The sequence below is a fragment of the Megascapheus bottae genome, chromosome 20, assembly GCF_031878675.1.
Source record: "Megascapheus bottae isolate mThoBot1 chromosome 20, mThoBot2.hap1, whole genome shotgun sequence".
In the NCBI taxonomy this organism is placed as follows: Eukaryota; Metazoa; Chordata; class Mammalia; order Rodentia; family Geomyidae; genus Megascapheus; species Megascapheus bottae.
In genome coordinates this window covers 42,653,280-42,668,031 of record NC_143528.1, presented here as the reverse complement: position 1 = coordinate 42,668,031, position 14,752 = coordinate 42,653,280, and the positions used below count along the sequence as shown (strand labels likewise).

At 51.0% G+C, this 14,752-nt stretch overlaps 1 protein-coding gene across 1 annotated transcript in view; it reads right to left on the bottom strand.

The window, feature by feature from the left end:
- Csmd1 (CUB and Sushi multiple domains 1) overlaps nucleotides 1–14,752 on the bottom strand; it is a 705,832-nt gene that overhangs the window by 61,968 nt on the left and 629,112 nt on the right. Inside the window, exons 41-46 of the mRNA XM_090353740.1 lie at nucleotides 9,640–9,828; nucleotides 7,280–7,457; nucleotides 5,530–5,675; nucleotides 4,851–4,931; nucleotides 3,920–4,033; nucleotides 2,036–2,224 (exon numbers count right to left, since the gene is read on the bottom strand). Coding sequence (XP_090209866.1) covers nucleotides 2,036–2,224; nucleotides 3,920–4,033; nucleotides 4,851–4,931; nucleotides 5,530–5,675; nucleotides 7,280–7,457; nucleotides 9,640–9,828 — 897 coding nt within the window. The remainder of the gene's footprint in view (nucleotides 1–2,035; nucleotides 2,225–3,919; nucleotides 4,034–4,850; nucleotides 4,932–5,529; nucleotides 5,676–7,279; nucleotides 7,458–9,639; nucleotides 9,829–14,752) is intronic.

Below are 14,752 nucleotides of genomic sequence, written 5' to 3'. Positions count from 1 at the left end.
GAAGTTTCAGCATCAGTAGAGTCAACCTGCTCTCTGGTCAATGCAGCCTACAAAGGAGGCCCCGCCTTATCAAATGAAGGCAGAGGCATGACATTTGCTTCAAGAAAAAGGTCACCACCTAAAACCTTATCCATACAAAACTTTGACCTTTTGTGTCATCAAATAATCTTTGGGAGTAGAATAAAGCTCTCCCTAGCTCTCCGAGAATGCTTTCCGCCACAGACAGGAGACTGGGTCTGAGGTCTCCTTAGTTTATTGCTTATCAAAGGTGTGGTCTGTCCATATTTTGGGGCAATCAGTGGATACATCATGGCTCAAACTTTTCTCCTGAAACCAGGAGACATAAAACTATAGCCAACTAAATTACAGTCCAACTAATGTGCAGCATCTAAAGTAATTAATGTATGCTGCATGCCTAGGGGTATACGTGGATATTTGTGCACATGACACACATGTGAACACATGTGGCCTGCTCAGGTGCTGCTTCCCTTGGTGTGTGACAGGTGCAGGGTGTGTCTGCCTCCTCTCCCTTCCCTTTCTCCCTCCGTTCCCCCTCACGCTGTACATTGATGAAATGATTGCCTTTCCCTGGAGATGCATGTCTGCCTGAAATTTCACTGCGAAAAGTCCCTCTGAAAAGAAGATATTGTTTCCCTAGTCTTCTGTGTTTCTCTATATAGAATCTGAGTTTGATTCTAAATGTAGAAATACATAAATTCAATCTTCACGAATCCACAGATGGATTTCATGTGGGTCTATCCGTGTGGGCGATGGAACAGCTCTGACTCATCAGGTCAGCACAATAACAAAAAATGTTTAAAATTTTTTTTCTACTGAAATGATTGTGATTAATCTAAACGTGATGAAACTCTGTCAAAACATGAGAAAATCCTGTTACTATGTTCAGCTCTCATTGTGTCCTGGTCTGCTTTTCTGGGCCCTGATGATGCTTCTAGACAAAGAAAATTATTATCATCCAATTTCACTTAAAAAGGACATTTCAGATATGTGCATTGTTATATTAATATATTCATTCAAATTGCATCAAAACCATAAGACCAGTATTGAACACAGCATCAGCGTGTTTAGTTAACTGTAGTTAACAATTAAAAAATAACCTGAGAAGACAATTGTACCCATTATCTTCTAGATATCCCAAAGTACTCAAAGTGAATAGAATACTTGTGTACTTAACGCTGGCTTCAGCGGCTCCCGCCTGTAACCCTAGCTACTCAGGAGGCTGAGATCTGAGGATCAAGGTTCAAAGCTAGCCCAGACACAAAAGGACCCGAGACTCTTATTTCCAGTTAACCTCTAGAAAATGGGAAGTGGGACTTGGATCAAGGGTGGGGCGGTAGCCTTGAGCTGAAGAGCTCGGGGATAGTGCCCAGGCCTTGTTCAAGCCCCATGACCAAAAAAAAAAAAAAGAATACTTGTGCACTTCTTAACTCACTGATTGTGCCTTGTGAATTCCTAAAATTCCTGTGAAAGAAACAAATACCAACTTTTTGCCAGTCCTGGGGATTGAACCCCAGGTTTGGACACTGTCTTTGGGCTTTCTCAAGGCTAGTACTCTACCACTTGAGTCAGAGCACCACTTCTGCTTTTTCTGTGGAGTTGGCACTGAGGAATCAAACCCAAGGCTTCATACATGCTAGGCACGCACTCTACCACTAGCCATGCTCCCAGGCCCAGAAAGAACTTTTTGAGAGCATCTTCTCTGAGTTCCTACATTAAAAAATGTTAAAAATGGTTTAAAGATGCATGGCATTCGTAAGTATGCCTCATACTCATATGTTGAAATGAAACGTCCTTGTACAACTACTTGGAGGTAATGTAAAAAAAAGGAAAATTCATGTTCATGTTGGTCCTTCAGTTTGGAAAGTAGAAATGTCAGCAGTAGTGCTATATTCGCCTGTGAGAACGCCCAGGCCCAGAGTGACGGGTTTGGTGGGTTGATGTGGTGGGCAGTCTTCCTTTCCTAGGGAATGTGTCTAAACCCCTGGGTGTGGGACCCTCAACAGAAGGAACTTACCATCGAACACTTCCAGTGCATCAAATTGTTTTTCACTTTGAAACATGTCCACGAAGATGGTGATATTGAAGTTTGGATCTACTTTAATGCTCCAGGAGCAGGTCTGAGAGTTAAAATAGTTGCCTGGATACCCAGGGCTGAGGATTATTCCAGAAGATTCTGTCCGGACTTCATTTGCTGGGCATTGTGCTGCACAGAGAAGAACTGGTAAAGATTTGCTTTAACAAAATAAATCCAACTTTTTAGGAGAGTTGTTAATCCCTGTATACATTAGTTGATGAAAAGAGAAGGTGATCTTCCTGAGCTCTGACTGCATTTAATGCCATACACAAACGCTGCCTGAGAGGCTCGCTGCATACAGCAGAGGGGCAGGTGTGCCTTAGTTGTGCAGGTAGATCCGAGAAGCCCTTTCTGGAGGCACCTCCAGAGCAGACACTGTGCGTGCATCTCATGATGGGATCCCAATTCAGCCAAGCAAAACCTCTCTTCTTCAAGGCAGCATGATAAAACCCTGCTGCTTCAACTCTAGCCATTCTACCCTTTGACCTACATGAGATGCTGGTATTGGAATATCAGACGTGAGTTCCTTGGGAGAGATCGAGTCAGGCAGACCTGGCTCACACCTACCTTGTACACTCAGACCCCCACAATTTGCAGTGGGGGCAAAGATTACTAAGGCAAGCATTTCTGAATAAATGGCTAGGTGTTATGGGTGTATTTGCATGCCTTCCCCTTGCTTTTTCACATTCTCTTTCAGTGACTTACAAGTTAATTCAAATAAAAATAATCTTCATAGGGTGAGTTTGGCCTAGTGGTAGAGTGCTTGCCTAGCAGGCATGAAGATCCGGGTTCAAGTCCTCGGTATCATATTCATAGAAAGAAGCTGGGATTGGTGCTGTGGCTCAAATGATAGAGCTCTAGCCTTGAGGAAAGCCCAAGGACAGTGCTCAGACCCAGAGTTCAAGCCCCAGGACTGGCAAAATAAAGAATTTTAAGTTCAGATTTTTTAAAAAAATATTGAAAACAGAAATGAATGACAGTAATGGGAAATAATTCTGGTACTCACAAACTGAAACCACTCAGAAAAGTGCTATTTTCTTCTGGGACGGTAGTGAGATTGCTGACTACTAAGTCAGAGGATGCCTGAGAGGGCCAACTACGGCTCGATGGACCTTCACCCTCGTAGTGCTCAAGGCGCACTGTAGTTGAAAAGAATTACTTTGAAAGTTATCTGCAATGAGCTGATGATATCTTTCAGGTGGGCTGTTTGAGTGTCTGTAGTCATACCACCTTTTCTTCTAATGACACTAGAAACTGGTGCCGATGAGATTCTATTTGTAAAATGATTTAATCATATTTTGGTCCATTGGCACAGGTGTTCCTCAACTCTTCCTGTACAACCACAGATTTTCTAAACTCTTGCATATGTTCAGTTTACTTTAAAGAACTGTAAATAAAACAGGAGAGGTGCACACTTCACTCTGCTGTTTATATGTTTTATATCCCCTTCCATTTTTATATACCAACTAACTACATGCATGCAGTTGGATGATACATGAAGTTGCCTTAGAAAGCATTCAAAGAGTGAGGCAGATTGATGGATGGATGTGAAAATAAGAGACACGTGACTGAGGAAGAGGGGTAATCACGGAACAGACGCACCTCAAGCTCAAACCAATCCCAACAAAGACGGCCAGACCTGCACAGACGAGGTGCCCACGGGCAGAGATGGCAAGAGCCGCACAGACGAGGTGCCCACGGGCAAAGATGGCCAGAGCTGCACAGATGAGGTGCCCACGGACAAAGACGGCCAGAGCCACACAGACGAGGGGCCCACGGGCAAAGACGGCCAGAGCCACACAGACGAGGGGCCCACGTGCATACCTTCACAGGATGGGGCGGCACCCTCAAACTGCAGCTGGGAGCTGAGTCTGCAGGTCAGCGTGTCACTGCCAGACAAGGTGTAGCCAGGGTGGCACTGGTACTTCACAAAGTCTCCTGAAAGAACCAATCCATCATGCTGGGAAATGGAGTTTCTAGAACATCCCAAGTGTGTGACTGCGATACACCTGTGAGGCCACTTGAGGAATCAAGTCAGTGTGCAAACCACGTTAGAGCTGGCGTTCTCTTAGAAAGCGCCGTTCCTGTCTCCCCACGTGCACGGCCGCAGCAAACCCACTGGCGGTGCGGAAATGACGGCATGGTTTCCTCCCTACTCTCCATCCCCAGTGACTAATGAGTGGAGCGCCTGCAGCAGAGGCCTGGGGTTTAGGCAAGGCTGGGCACAGTGATAGAAGGACTTCCAGACAGCCTTGGGGGGAGGAGCACAGTGTTTCGGCGAGCTGGAGCCTCATGAGCAGAGAAGACACTGCGCCACAGAGCCGACCAGCAGTCAGAAACATGCTATGGCATGAGGCCAAAGATGTTTCATTGAGACGGAGGCGTTGTGGGTCACAAAAATGACGCTGCAAACATGTGCCGTGCGCTTCCTTAATAGACCCAGATGATGATGTAATGCACTCGGCCACTGATATAAATGACACTGCAGAATTTCTAAGTGTGATCATCAACTACCTGCCACCAATTACATCCCAGAATGTGCAGGCCCTGTCACCAGGCCATCTCATCAGCTCACTGAAACACTGTGCCCCTCTCCAGTGGATGAGCCATAGCCACTGGAAGAGATTTCTTCTCTGACAAATTTGCCATTTGCCACCTGAGTCTGACGGCCAGGGGAGATGGATGCACAGACGGACTGGCAGGGAGGAAGGGGGGAAGACGTTGGAGTCCAGGGGCAGCGTGGAGGGGACCTTACCAATCTCAAAGTCCTCATCCTCAGCAATGACGTCAGCGTGGGGGACTGCGGGAGGGGCCGGGCACCTCTTCAGCTGAAATGCTGCAGAAAACACTCATGAAAAATCCATGGCAATCGCAGACGCTTGCTGAGTAGGCAAAATTACCGCAAGCTGCATTCCTCTAAGGCTTACAAAGCTTAGGGACACGGAAATACCTGTACAAGTAAGCCATTGCTTTGTGAAATCCTCACGTCCAAGTGCTCCTACAGTTACTTGTTATTAAGCAGCTATCTAAACATGCATATAAATTCATTTTACACATTTGAGAATTCTTCAGGGAAGTGCTCGACACATGGCCCGGCTGCCAGTCCTATTTCAGGTCTGCCTCTCCTGAGGAATCTGCTCCTGGGACTCCAGGACCCCCGGGATGGAGGAGGCGCCCCTATGCCCGTGCCAGCCCCCTCACAGCCCGTTCTGGGAACACTGGTTGTTTCTGTATGATTCCAATAGATGCAGGGGGAAGGCTTCACCATGGTCGGATGTCACGGGGGACAGTAGACCTGGCTGCTCCCCAAGAGGCCGTGAAAGGGGCCTCCTGGGCACCACGCTGGCTCTTAGCAGCACTGAGGCCAGGCATGCAGCCCCCGTGGAATCACCACATGGATTCTCTGTGGCAGGCGACAGGGAAAATGAACTGACCGTGGAAGTTGAGGACAAAGAAGCCTCCGTTGGAGAAGTCGCTGTGGAACTTGAGCAGGACCTGGTTGGTGGAGCTGTACGCCGTTTCCAGGGCTGTATTTCCGCTGAAAACCCCGAGCTGAGGGGCATTCTGGTCGGGACCATCCCTGGGGAGAAGAGACAGCAAGCTTCCCATCGTGTGGACCACATACCTCCTGTCCACGTCCTGGTTACAGCCTGGCCACGTGCCATCCACACCACCTCCTGTCAGTCAATTCCCCATGCTTAAAATCTAAATGCAATTATATCTACATGTCTTGAGGGTGAGGATCTTCTTTGTTTTAAGGATTTTATTAGCACTGATTTTTGACATCATATTTCAAATGTCATGTTTAAAAAATCAGTAAGATACAGCCTTCCCCCGTTCTGCTTTGAAGGCAGCCTACCTGGGCCGGCCTCCATTTCACGGTCATTAGCACCTGAGCAGGTGCCATAAAACCAGGCCTGAGGGCCCCCCGCCCCCCACCCCTCCCCCGGCCCCCTCCCTCACTCCCGTCCAGGCCGGGGCCCAAGCCCAGGGTTGCTGACAGGACATGCAGTGAGCTCTGCTCTGCTCTGCAAATGGTGGGTTGTGTGTTCCCTCCCTCACCCTCCCTGGCTCATGTTACATCCCCCACCTCATGCTGATCAGCACGCCACACACGTGTGTGCACATACACACACACACACATACACACACACACACTACACATTACACAGGGGTAATATAAACCACGCCAGAGGCCATGCTTATCACACTTGCACCACCAGACCTGCTCTACACAAATGCATACACACACATCATATCACACACACATCCCACAAGCAGACACAGATACAAAGATACAGACACACGCTACATTTACAGCACACACTCACCACATGCATGCGTGTACACACATGCTCCTGCAGGTGCACACTCCAAGTGTCCTGGCAGCACATCCATCCCAGGCCCAGATAACTTACAGCTGTTCCCCGAGAGCTGCACAGGATGGCACTGCTCCTTCCCAGTGCCCCCCAGTGGACCCACAGCTGGGCCGTCAGAGGCAGAGGTGTCTTTCCCTGGCCAGACCTCCGTCCTCACCCCACCCTGGCTCTGAGTCCAGGCTCATGTTGAGCCGGCCCTGCGGTGTCTACGGAGGTAGAGTGGCTGAGCAGGCTTGTGCCTTGACATAAATCTGACAGTGGCACGCCCCTTGACACGATGCTCTTATGGAGAAATCTGACCCTAAGAGTTCACTCTTAAAATGCAAAGTGAAGCAACGCTGGGCTATTGGTATACCTGAAAAGTCAGTTGCTATAGTGCTGAGGGCCTACCGTCCTAGCTACTCTGGAGGCAGAGGTCCGGAAGATGTCTGTTCTAGGAAGATGCAAACCCTGTCCTGAAATAACCCAGAGGTAAAAAGGGCCGAGTGGTGGGGTCCCAGCATGGTAGGACAGGCCCAATTTCAACCCTGTTCATAGCAAAGATTTGGTTACTCGACAATGCAGCAAACCCAACCGTATAGCTTGCAATTCATCCCTGTGTCCGATCTGCCTAGTCGATTGTGAGGACTCAAGCTGACGCGTAGGAGACATGGAAGCACGACATTCGATACCTGTATGAGGACTGAGTACAAGTCCACCATGTGCGCTCTGCTTGGTCATGTGGTCTATCATCTAGGAGGTGTGCAAGTACTAGGTTAGCTACACGTGTGAGCACTGGATTAGAGTCCACCACAGGCCCTCGTACCAGACAGCGATGTAGTCGTTCACGGCTTCCGTCTGCAGCAGGGTGAAGTTTATGTACACGCCGTGCCCAGGGGGAGCAGTGATGAGCCAGAGGCAGTCCTTCAGGATCGGGTACTCGTCCGGGAAGCCGGGGGAATAAATGGTGCCGTTCTGTGCAGTCACGTTATATCCGCAGGGGGCTGGGAAGGAAGCATTGGCCGTGCGTTTTAGAAAGTAGGTGAATATTTCAAAAAGTTTCCTAGCCTCAGTGCTCCCGCATAAGAAATAATTGTGGCAAAGTTCCCGGTGACTGCTGAGCCAAAGTTATTCACCTCGAGCCTGGAAAGTTCAGGAGAATTATACTTCTGAGCTAAGCTATCTCTGTCTCACTTCACAGAGACTCACAATCTTCAAAGTCCCCGAGGACAGCATTTCTATGTGATGAAAAACAAAAATCTCCACAGTCAGTCACCATCTGTGGCTGAGCTGGTAACCAAGCCAGTGCACCATCCGATGGCAGGCGCACATTGCACATACATATATAACGGAATCGTTTTGTTTTGTCACTTTCCTAAAACCTACTGAAGCTGTGTGAAAGACGAGCATCTAAGCCCGTCAGAAACACTGACATTATCAATTCTGTGCAAATCTATGCTTGGAGGAGCAAGATAAACGTACATAAGTACATTCCAACATTACCAGCGTTCAGTCCTGTGAAGAGTCCCAGCACCCAGTCTATGTTTCTCTGGACTTAGCACATTGCCATTTGTTGTCACTAAGGCAGTCATTTTGCTTGTGGAAAAGTGGGATGGAGAGGATGGAGTGACGTGAAATGCCACTTTCACTCAGCCAGATGCCTTGTTGGCTCAGACAAGTCCCCCGTAAAGCCACACCACTGCCCGCGGACGTGGTGTGACGTCCATTTGGGGACTTGCCATAGAGGGCCTCGGGTTTAGGAGAGGGGAAGGAAGAGGCCAGAGCACATAAAGCGATGAACAAGAAGACAGCTGTACGGACATCAAATGCTGGCTCAGGACGGCTCCTGAAGCCGAGGGAGGAACCCGGACCCACAACCCCACACGGTCACATGGAATCCCTGGAGGGCCTCAAGACCAGGCAGGGTCAAACACACCGGAGCTGACCCGGCCTTGAGTGACTCTGAGACAGAACATCTTAGTCTGAGAGGAATTCAGTGGGGCTTGAAGGCTGACAAACCCGTTTACAAGGTGCCGGGCATGCATTCCAGACTCCTCTGCAGATTCAGGGAGGTCAGGACTGGAGCAGGTGGGGTGGGGCCCTAACGCCCCAAGTGGGTCCTGGGACGCTGGCCGTAGACGCTGACCCCAGCGCCCTCCTCTCAGCCTCCACACCCCTGAGTCTCTTCCAGGAGGAAGACTGCGGCCCTGGGCTTGGCGCTTCCTCCAGCCTTGCTCAGGCGCCTCCCCATGCAGGCTCCTCCGGAGGGCTGAGGGCCCCTGCTCACTCTGACCTCCCCGGGCTCCAGCTGGCCCTCCCTACGAGGCAGCTCTCTCCCTGGCCTGGGGCGTCCTGACCCCTGTGACAGGGATGGCTGAAGGTCCAGGACAGGGAACTGCAGATACAGAGACCGCCCTGGGCTCCGTGCTGGGCCTTCCCCGACTGAGCCGCCCCTCAGATCTCCGCCTGCGCTGCTTCCTCTGCCTGGAGTGCTCGCTCAGGAGCACTGAGCTCCGGGCTCTGGGCCTTCCCGCTGAAGTGAAGACTTCCTGAAGCATTTCACCTAGGAGGAGCTCAAGCTCAGACGCTGAGAAAGAAGAGACGCTCCGACAGTGACCGCCTTATACAACCACTTCAACGTAAAGAATATGTATACATGCGCACACCCAATAGACTTTTCATATATTATGTATATAGCACATATTTAAATGTCCCCTGGCCAGGGTATCATCTACAAGCCCGGAGTCATCTGTGGTCTCACAGGTGGTACAGCACTCGACGGCGAGGCCTCGCCTTTCACCTTTCTTGGTGCTAAGGCTTCTCCTAAGCTTGTTGAATCTACTTGCCTCATAATTACTTGTGTTTACTATCTTATTAGCATTATAATCCGCTGGTGAGCAGGAGTGGCTGTTCTGGGATAGATAGATAGATAGATAGATAGATAGATAGATAGATAGATAGATAGATAGATAGATTCCTGCCATGCCAGGCAGAGTGCACACCACAAGAGATCCTCACCTGCCCTCGCTGGAGGGATTGCTGACTGGACACACTCGCCTGATGTGCAGTGGGATAGGCAGTGGAGTAAAGACATGCCTCCCCCATGACAGACAGACAGACAGACAGGCAGACAGACAGACAGGCAGGCAGGTGGGCGGGCAGGCAGCCGGGTACGCGGGCACCTACCGTCACAGCGCGGGAAGGGAAAGTTCCAGCTGCGGTCGGGGCCGTGCTTGCAGGTGAGCACGGGGTGGCCCAGCAGGACGTAGCCCGGGTAGCACTCGAAGGAGACGGACTGCCCCACGCTGAAGTCCGAGTGGATCATGTACCCATTCTGGAACGGGGGCGGGTCCGGGCAGTTCTGTAGCTCGTAGGCTGAAACGACACACACAACATCACGCTCCGAAGGAGATGTCCCCGGCTCCGGAACTGAGTGCAGGGAAGTCACTACAGACTGCTGGAAGGCAAGTTTGTGGGTAGAGCTCTCAGGGCTTTGTCAAGTGGCCCAGTGCCACCCGGAAGCCCAGAGTCAGGAGAAGTCAGTCACAGCTGAGTTACAACCACAGCAGTTCTTAAGTGTCTCACAAGAACGTGAGAAACACAGTAACAAGTTTGACAGTGTTTACCTGGAAGGAAAAGGGTATAATGTAGCTTAATTTAGAAAGCAATCCGAGGCCCATGGAGGCTGTGAAGTGAGCCCAACCCCTTCCCCGACGCTTTAAGGAACGTGAAATCCAGGTGCTCGGGAGGCTGAGATCTGAGGATCACAGTTCAGAGCCCGACCAGGCAGGAGAGTCTGCCAGGCTCTTGTCTCAGAAAAAGCCAGAAGGGGGCTGTAGCTTAAGGGGTAGAGTGCTAGGACAGGGCTGGGGTCTGGTGACTTGAAATTTGAGCCATGTGTGAATGGAGACTTTAATCTGTGAATGGAATCTGCCTCGTCCTTGTGACGACACAGCTAAAGGGACCCTGAGCTGGCCCTTTCTCCCACGGGCATCCGCTCCACGCGGCCTTCTTCTACATGTGGCCTCCTCTCCAAAGCACTCTGCTCCCTCTAAGAGACTGAGAAGGAGCAGGAGCCTCACAGCTCTGTGTGTCTACCTGGGGTCTGACGTTCCGTGTGAGAGAAAGAAAGGCGCAGTGAGCATCTGAAAGCAAAGCAGTGTGGTGCCTGGGGATGGGAGCGAGAGTGGAGGGGAACATGGGGTGACGGGGTAGGGGAGCAGGGGGGAGCAGCAGCCAGAGGCTGAGGCTGTAGGAGGGGCTTGCAGTGGACAGGAAGAATGTAGCAGAAGGAACAGCACAGCATGGGACTAAGCAGAGGGTGGGGAAATCTGATGATTTGGGAAGCAGTGGAATCCTGCATAGAATGCAGAGGTGAGGCCTGACTGGAGGGCAAGCAGGCTCGGGGTGGGGTCCGGAGCCCGTGTCAGTGACAGGGTCCGGAGCCCGTGTCAGTGAAAGGGTCTGGAGCCCGTGTGGGTGACAGGGTCTGGAGCCTGTGTCAGTGAAAGGGTCTCTATGATAGTCCCATCGGGACTGGACGCATGGTCGTGTGGACTGGATGTGTGGACTGGACGTGTGGACTGGATGTGTGGACTGGACGTGTGGACTGGCTGGACACATGGACTGGACACGTGGACTGGACACATGGAATGCACAGGGCCTGAGGCAGGGTTACAGCGTCTCAGGACGTGCGCCCGCCGTGAGCGGAGGCCTGGGGATCCCCGCGTGCTCCCCATCTGTGCGGAATTGTACAAGCTCTCTCCCAGGCTGTGCCTGGAGACGGCAGGGAAGGGGGCCCAGGACGCCCCTTAAGCCAGACTCTGGGTTCAACCGCCCTGAGTTGGGATAATGGCTCCGTGTGCATTTGTTGTTTGGCTGGGGGAAGCCTACGCAGCTGGAAGGACTGAAAGTGTGGAATTAGGGATCAGAAGACATAACTGGAGCCAAGCGCCCCGGAGGGAACCATGGTCTTGGCCCCTGCGGGGTCCAGAGCCGGATGGGGCGTCCCCCAGAGAGGAGTGGGGAAGGCAGCTGCGGGGAGAGGCGCTGGCTCGCGGGCCTGCAGAGCAGCTCCAGGCAGCGTGGTTCGGTGATCCCCCTGTCCCAGCCCTGCCTCTGCACCCACTGCATCAGGAAGGCATCAGTCGCGCAGAGGCTGCCTCCCCACCCCGTGGCTTCCTGGGACTCAGAGATGGCGCCCTACCCTACCCATGGGGTGAAAGGAGGGTCGAGGGCAGAGCTTCTCTCCCCAGTACTTCTCAGACCAACTTAGGATGAAGTGTGAAACACATATTTAATCCATAGAAATCAGACAGCTTTACCACTCTAGAATGTTCTTTCCCTATAAAGGCATGCAATTGTGATCTGTCATTTTCATAAAATTTTAATAAAAAATTAATTACAAAAAGTGCTCCAGTGTTGCTTTATGGCAAGGCCATGCCGTAACCCTACTGAGGCAATTAGAAGAAGACATTAAAAAGTATTCCAGATCAATAACATTGCAAGCACAATTATTCCTAATGAAATTCAAAGTACTAAGGATCATTAACAAAAGGAAAAGCACGTCTACCTCACAGTTTCATGAAATGGAATTGGCAATCTCACACAGAGGTAATGGCGGTGAGCTCTAGAGAATGATTTCAGTCCTTTTCTGTCTTCAAAGTAGAATATTTGGTGTTTGAAATCTACATAATATCACACCTCAAGGCAAATTCCTCAGTTTTCCAACAGATAAAACTGTCTGAAGACCTAGGAAGGCATCAAGACTGTGCAATGGCACTGGCCAGTCTATGAAAGTGTGCTCAGAAAGCTACGTGTATCCACACAAACCCCACTCCTGTAATTGTTTCACACTCATGAAAATGCTAGTGGTACCAGAAAGCTACGCTATGAAACAAAGCCACAAAAATAGAACAGAAAATCACATCAAATCAGTGTGTCTCTCTCTAACACACACATGGGCATGAGCGCAGACACACAGAGAGATACACACGTATACACAGACACCCACCAACATGTACACATAAACACAGCCGCACACACCCTTACACACATGGACATGTGACATACACTTACACATGTACACTTGTACACATACAGACACACTGTGCGTGTGCGTGTGTGTGTGTAGAAGTGTTATAAAGGAGGAAAGTTGGGAAGAGCAAGAGGGGTAAATGTAATCAGAGCATATCCCATGCATTATAAACCATCACAGTGAAAGCCCTAAATTAACACATTAACTTACGGGAAGAAAACACATCGAACAACTGAACAATTCTCATTTCCAAGGGGAGGAAGGGAGACAGAAAAAGAGACAGAATAATGCACAGACAGAGACGAGGTTAAAAACCAGAGAGTCTCAGTCTCTAAAGGTCAAACCTCCAAAACCAACGCCAAGTCACCTTCAGCTTCCACCGTGGGTGTGTGACGACTGCTCACACGGTGGGTCTGCCCGTGGCAGCAGGGCGGGGAGGTGTGGGTTTGAATCATAAGCTGCTGTCATCAGACCTGCTCCACCTCAGGCCTTGGACCCCAGCCGGGTGGACAGCACCTCCCCAGTCTCAGCAGCGGGGTGGGGGCGCAGGGGAAGCGGCCCTGACGCAGGGTCATTTTCTGCAAACCCGTCCAGGGATTCCTGGTCTCCAGAGGAGGCTGGAGGATTCTCCTGTGCTGTGTTTGTTTGCTTTCCTTTGAACATGAGCAGTGTTGCCTGAAGGGGTAAATCCTTTGTGCAGGAATACTTTGCATATCAGTGCTGAATTGGAGAAGTAAGTGTGCAGTTAAAAACTTAACATTTTTTATTATATATGGCTTAATTCCTTACAAAGACTAACTCACGGTTCTATAAAATAAATACCAGGAGATGAGTACTGGAAAGGCAGGGGTTGGGGAAACAGGGGGAGAGGAAGGGGGAAAAGAACGAAGTCATAAAATTCAATACATATCCTACATTTCTGGAGGAGAGGGGCAAGGCTGTGAGGGACGGGAGGATGATGGGAGGAGGGACCTGACCAAGAGGCACCCTATGGCACCTGCAAGCCCATTTATTAAATGGCTAAGGAGAATTCTGAAACCCCTTAAAAATGTTCTGCGTGGACTTCTTAGTGCTTGCCTTTCCCGTTTGCATACATGCTGTGGAAGGAGAGTCATGACCCAAGTTTTTAAAGAGATTTAGACATTATAAGGGCCTTGCCAATCTGATACCCAGAACGCACTAGAAACAACTGCAAAATTTCATCCAAGTGCAACGCTCCCCACAAGCCTGAGTGTAGACAGCCAGCCACAGTGCCCCCCTGAGGAGCCCCGGCACCCGTCCCTGCTGAGCTGATTTCCCTGAACTACTCCGCTCCCTCTCACTACAGGCTCACCTGGGATTTTGAGGGGCAGGGCTACACCTCATCAGGCACCCTGGGGGCCACAGGAAGTAGCTGGGGTGTGGGCTCAAGTCCCGCTGTGACACGAGTCACACATGGGCAGGGCTGGATAATACGATGTGAGCGCATTTCATCAGGATGTAAATCATACAAACAAGCGGGGGGCTCGGGCAGGGCCAAGGGACCAAGTCCAGAGGGCTGTGACCTCCTGATGCTGCTACAAAGAAAGTGGTTGTTCTTTAAAAATAGGAACAATGCGAACAACAGAGTGGAAGAAGAAACAAAACAAACGGGAGGCTTTCCGAGGACAGCGGAGTGTTTCTGGAGAAATCTGAGGTGCCACCTCGGGCGCCTGTGCACGAGCAGAGGACAGCCCTGCCTGGGGCCACCAGCCCTGGGATTCCCGGCGGCAGCCGAGGCAGGAGGCCGCAGCGCATGGGGTTGGCTCCTTTAGGCTGGACTTGCACATCAAGAACTGAATACTGAGTGTTCGCAGGAGGCAAAACAAGACAGACAAGAGCCTGTGCGCAGCACTGGCGGGACATGTCCAACTTTCCACCCGGCCACATGGGACTCTTTTCCAGGCCTTGGGGATGCAGGAGGCTGGGTCTTCTCTATTTCCACCCTCCAATCCACTTGCCTTTCTGACTGCTCTGGTGGTCCCAGGGCGGGCGCCTTTTCCTCTCTGAGGTGGACTCGCCCCAGAGGCCCCTAGTGGACTGGGCTCTGCCTCCTCTCCCCCCCCTCCTCCCTTCCCCTGTCCCCGCCCTAATCTGGCTCCTGCATGGCCCTGGGCCTGAGTGTGCCACCTAGCACGGTTCTCTAGCTGTGCCAGGTCCTGGGTTTCAACCTGGCGTCACATCAGCCAGTGGAGTGCTGGGGTGGGATTGAGAGGTCCTCAAGTTCAGCCACCGTGGGGGCCC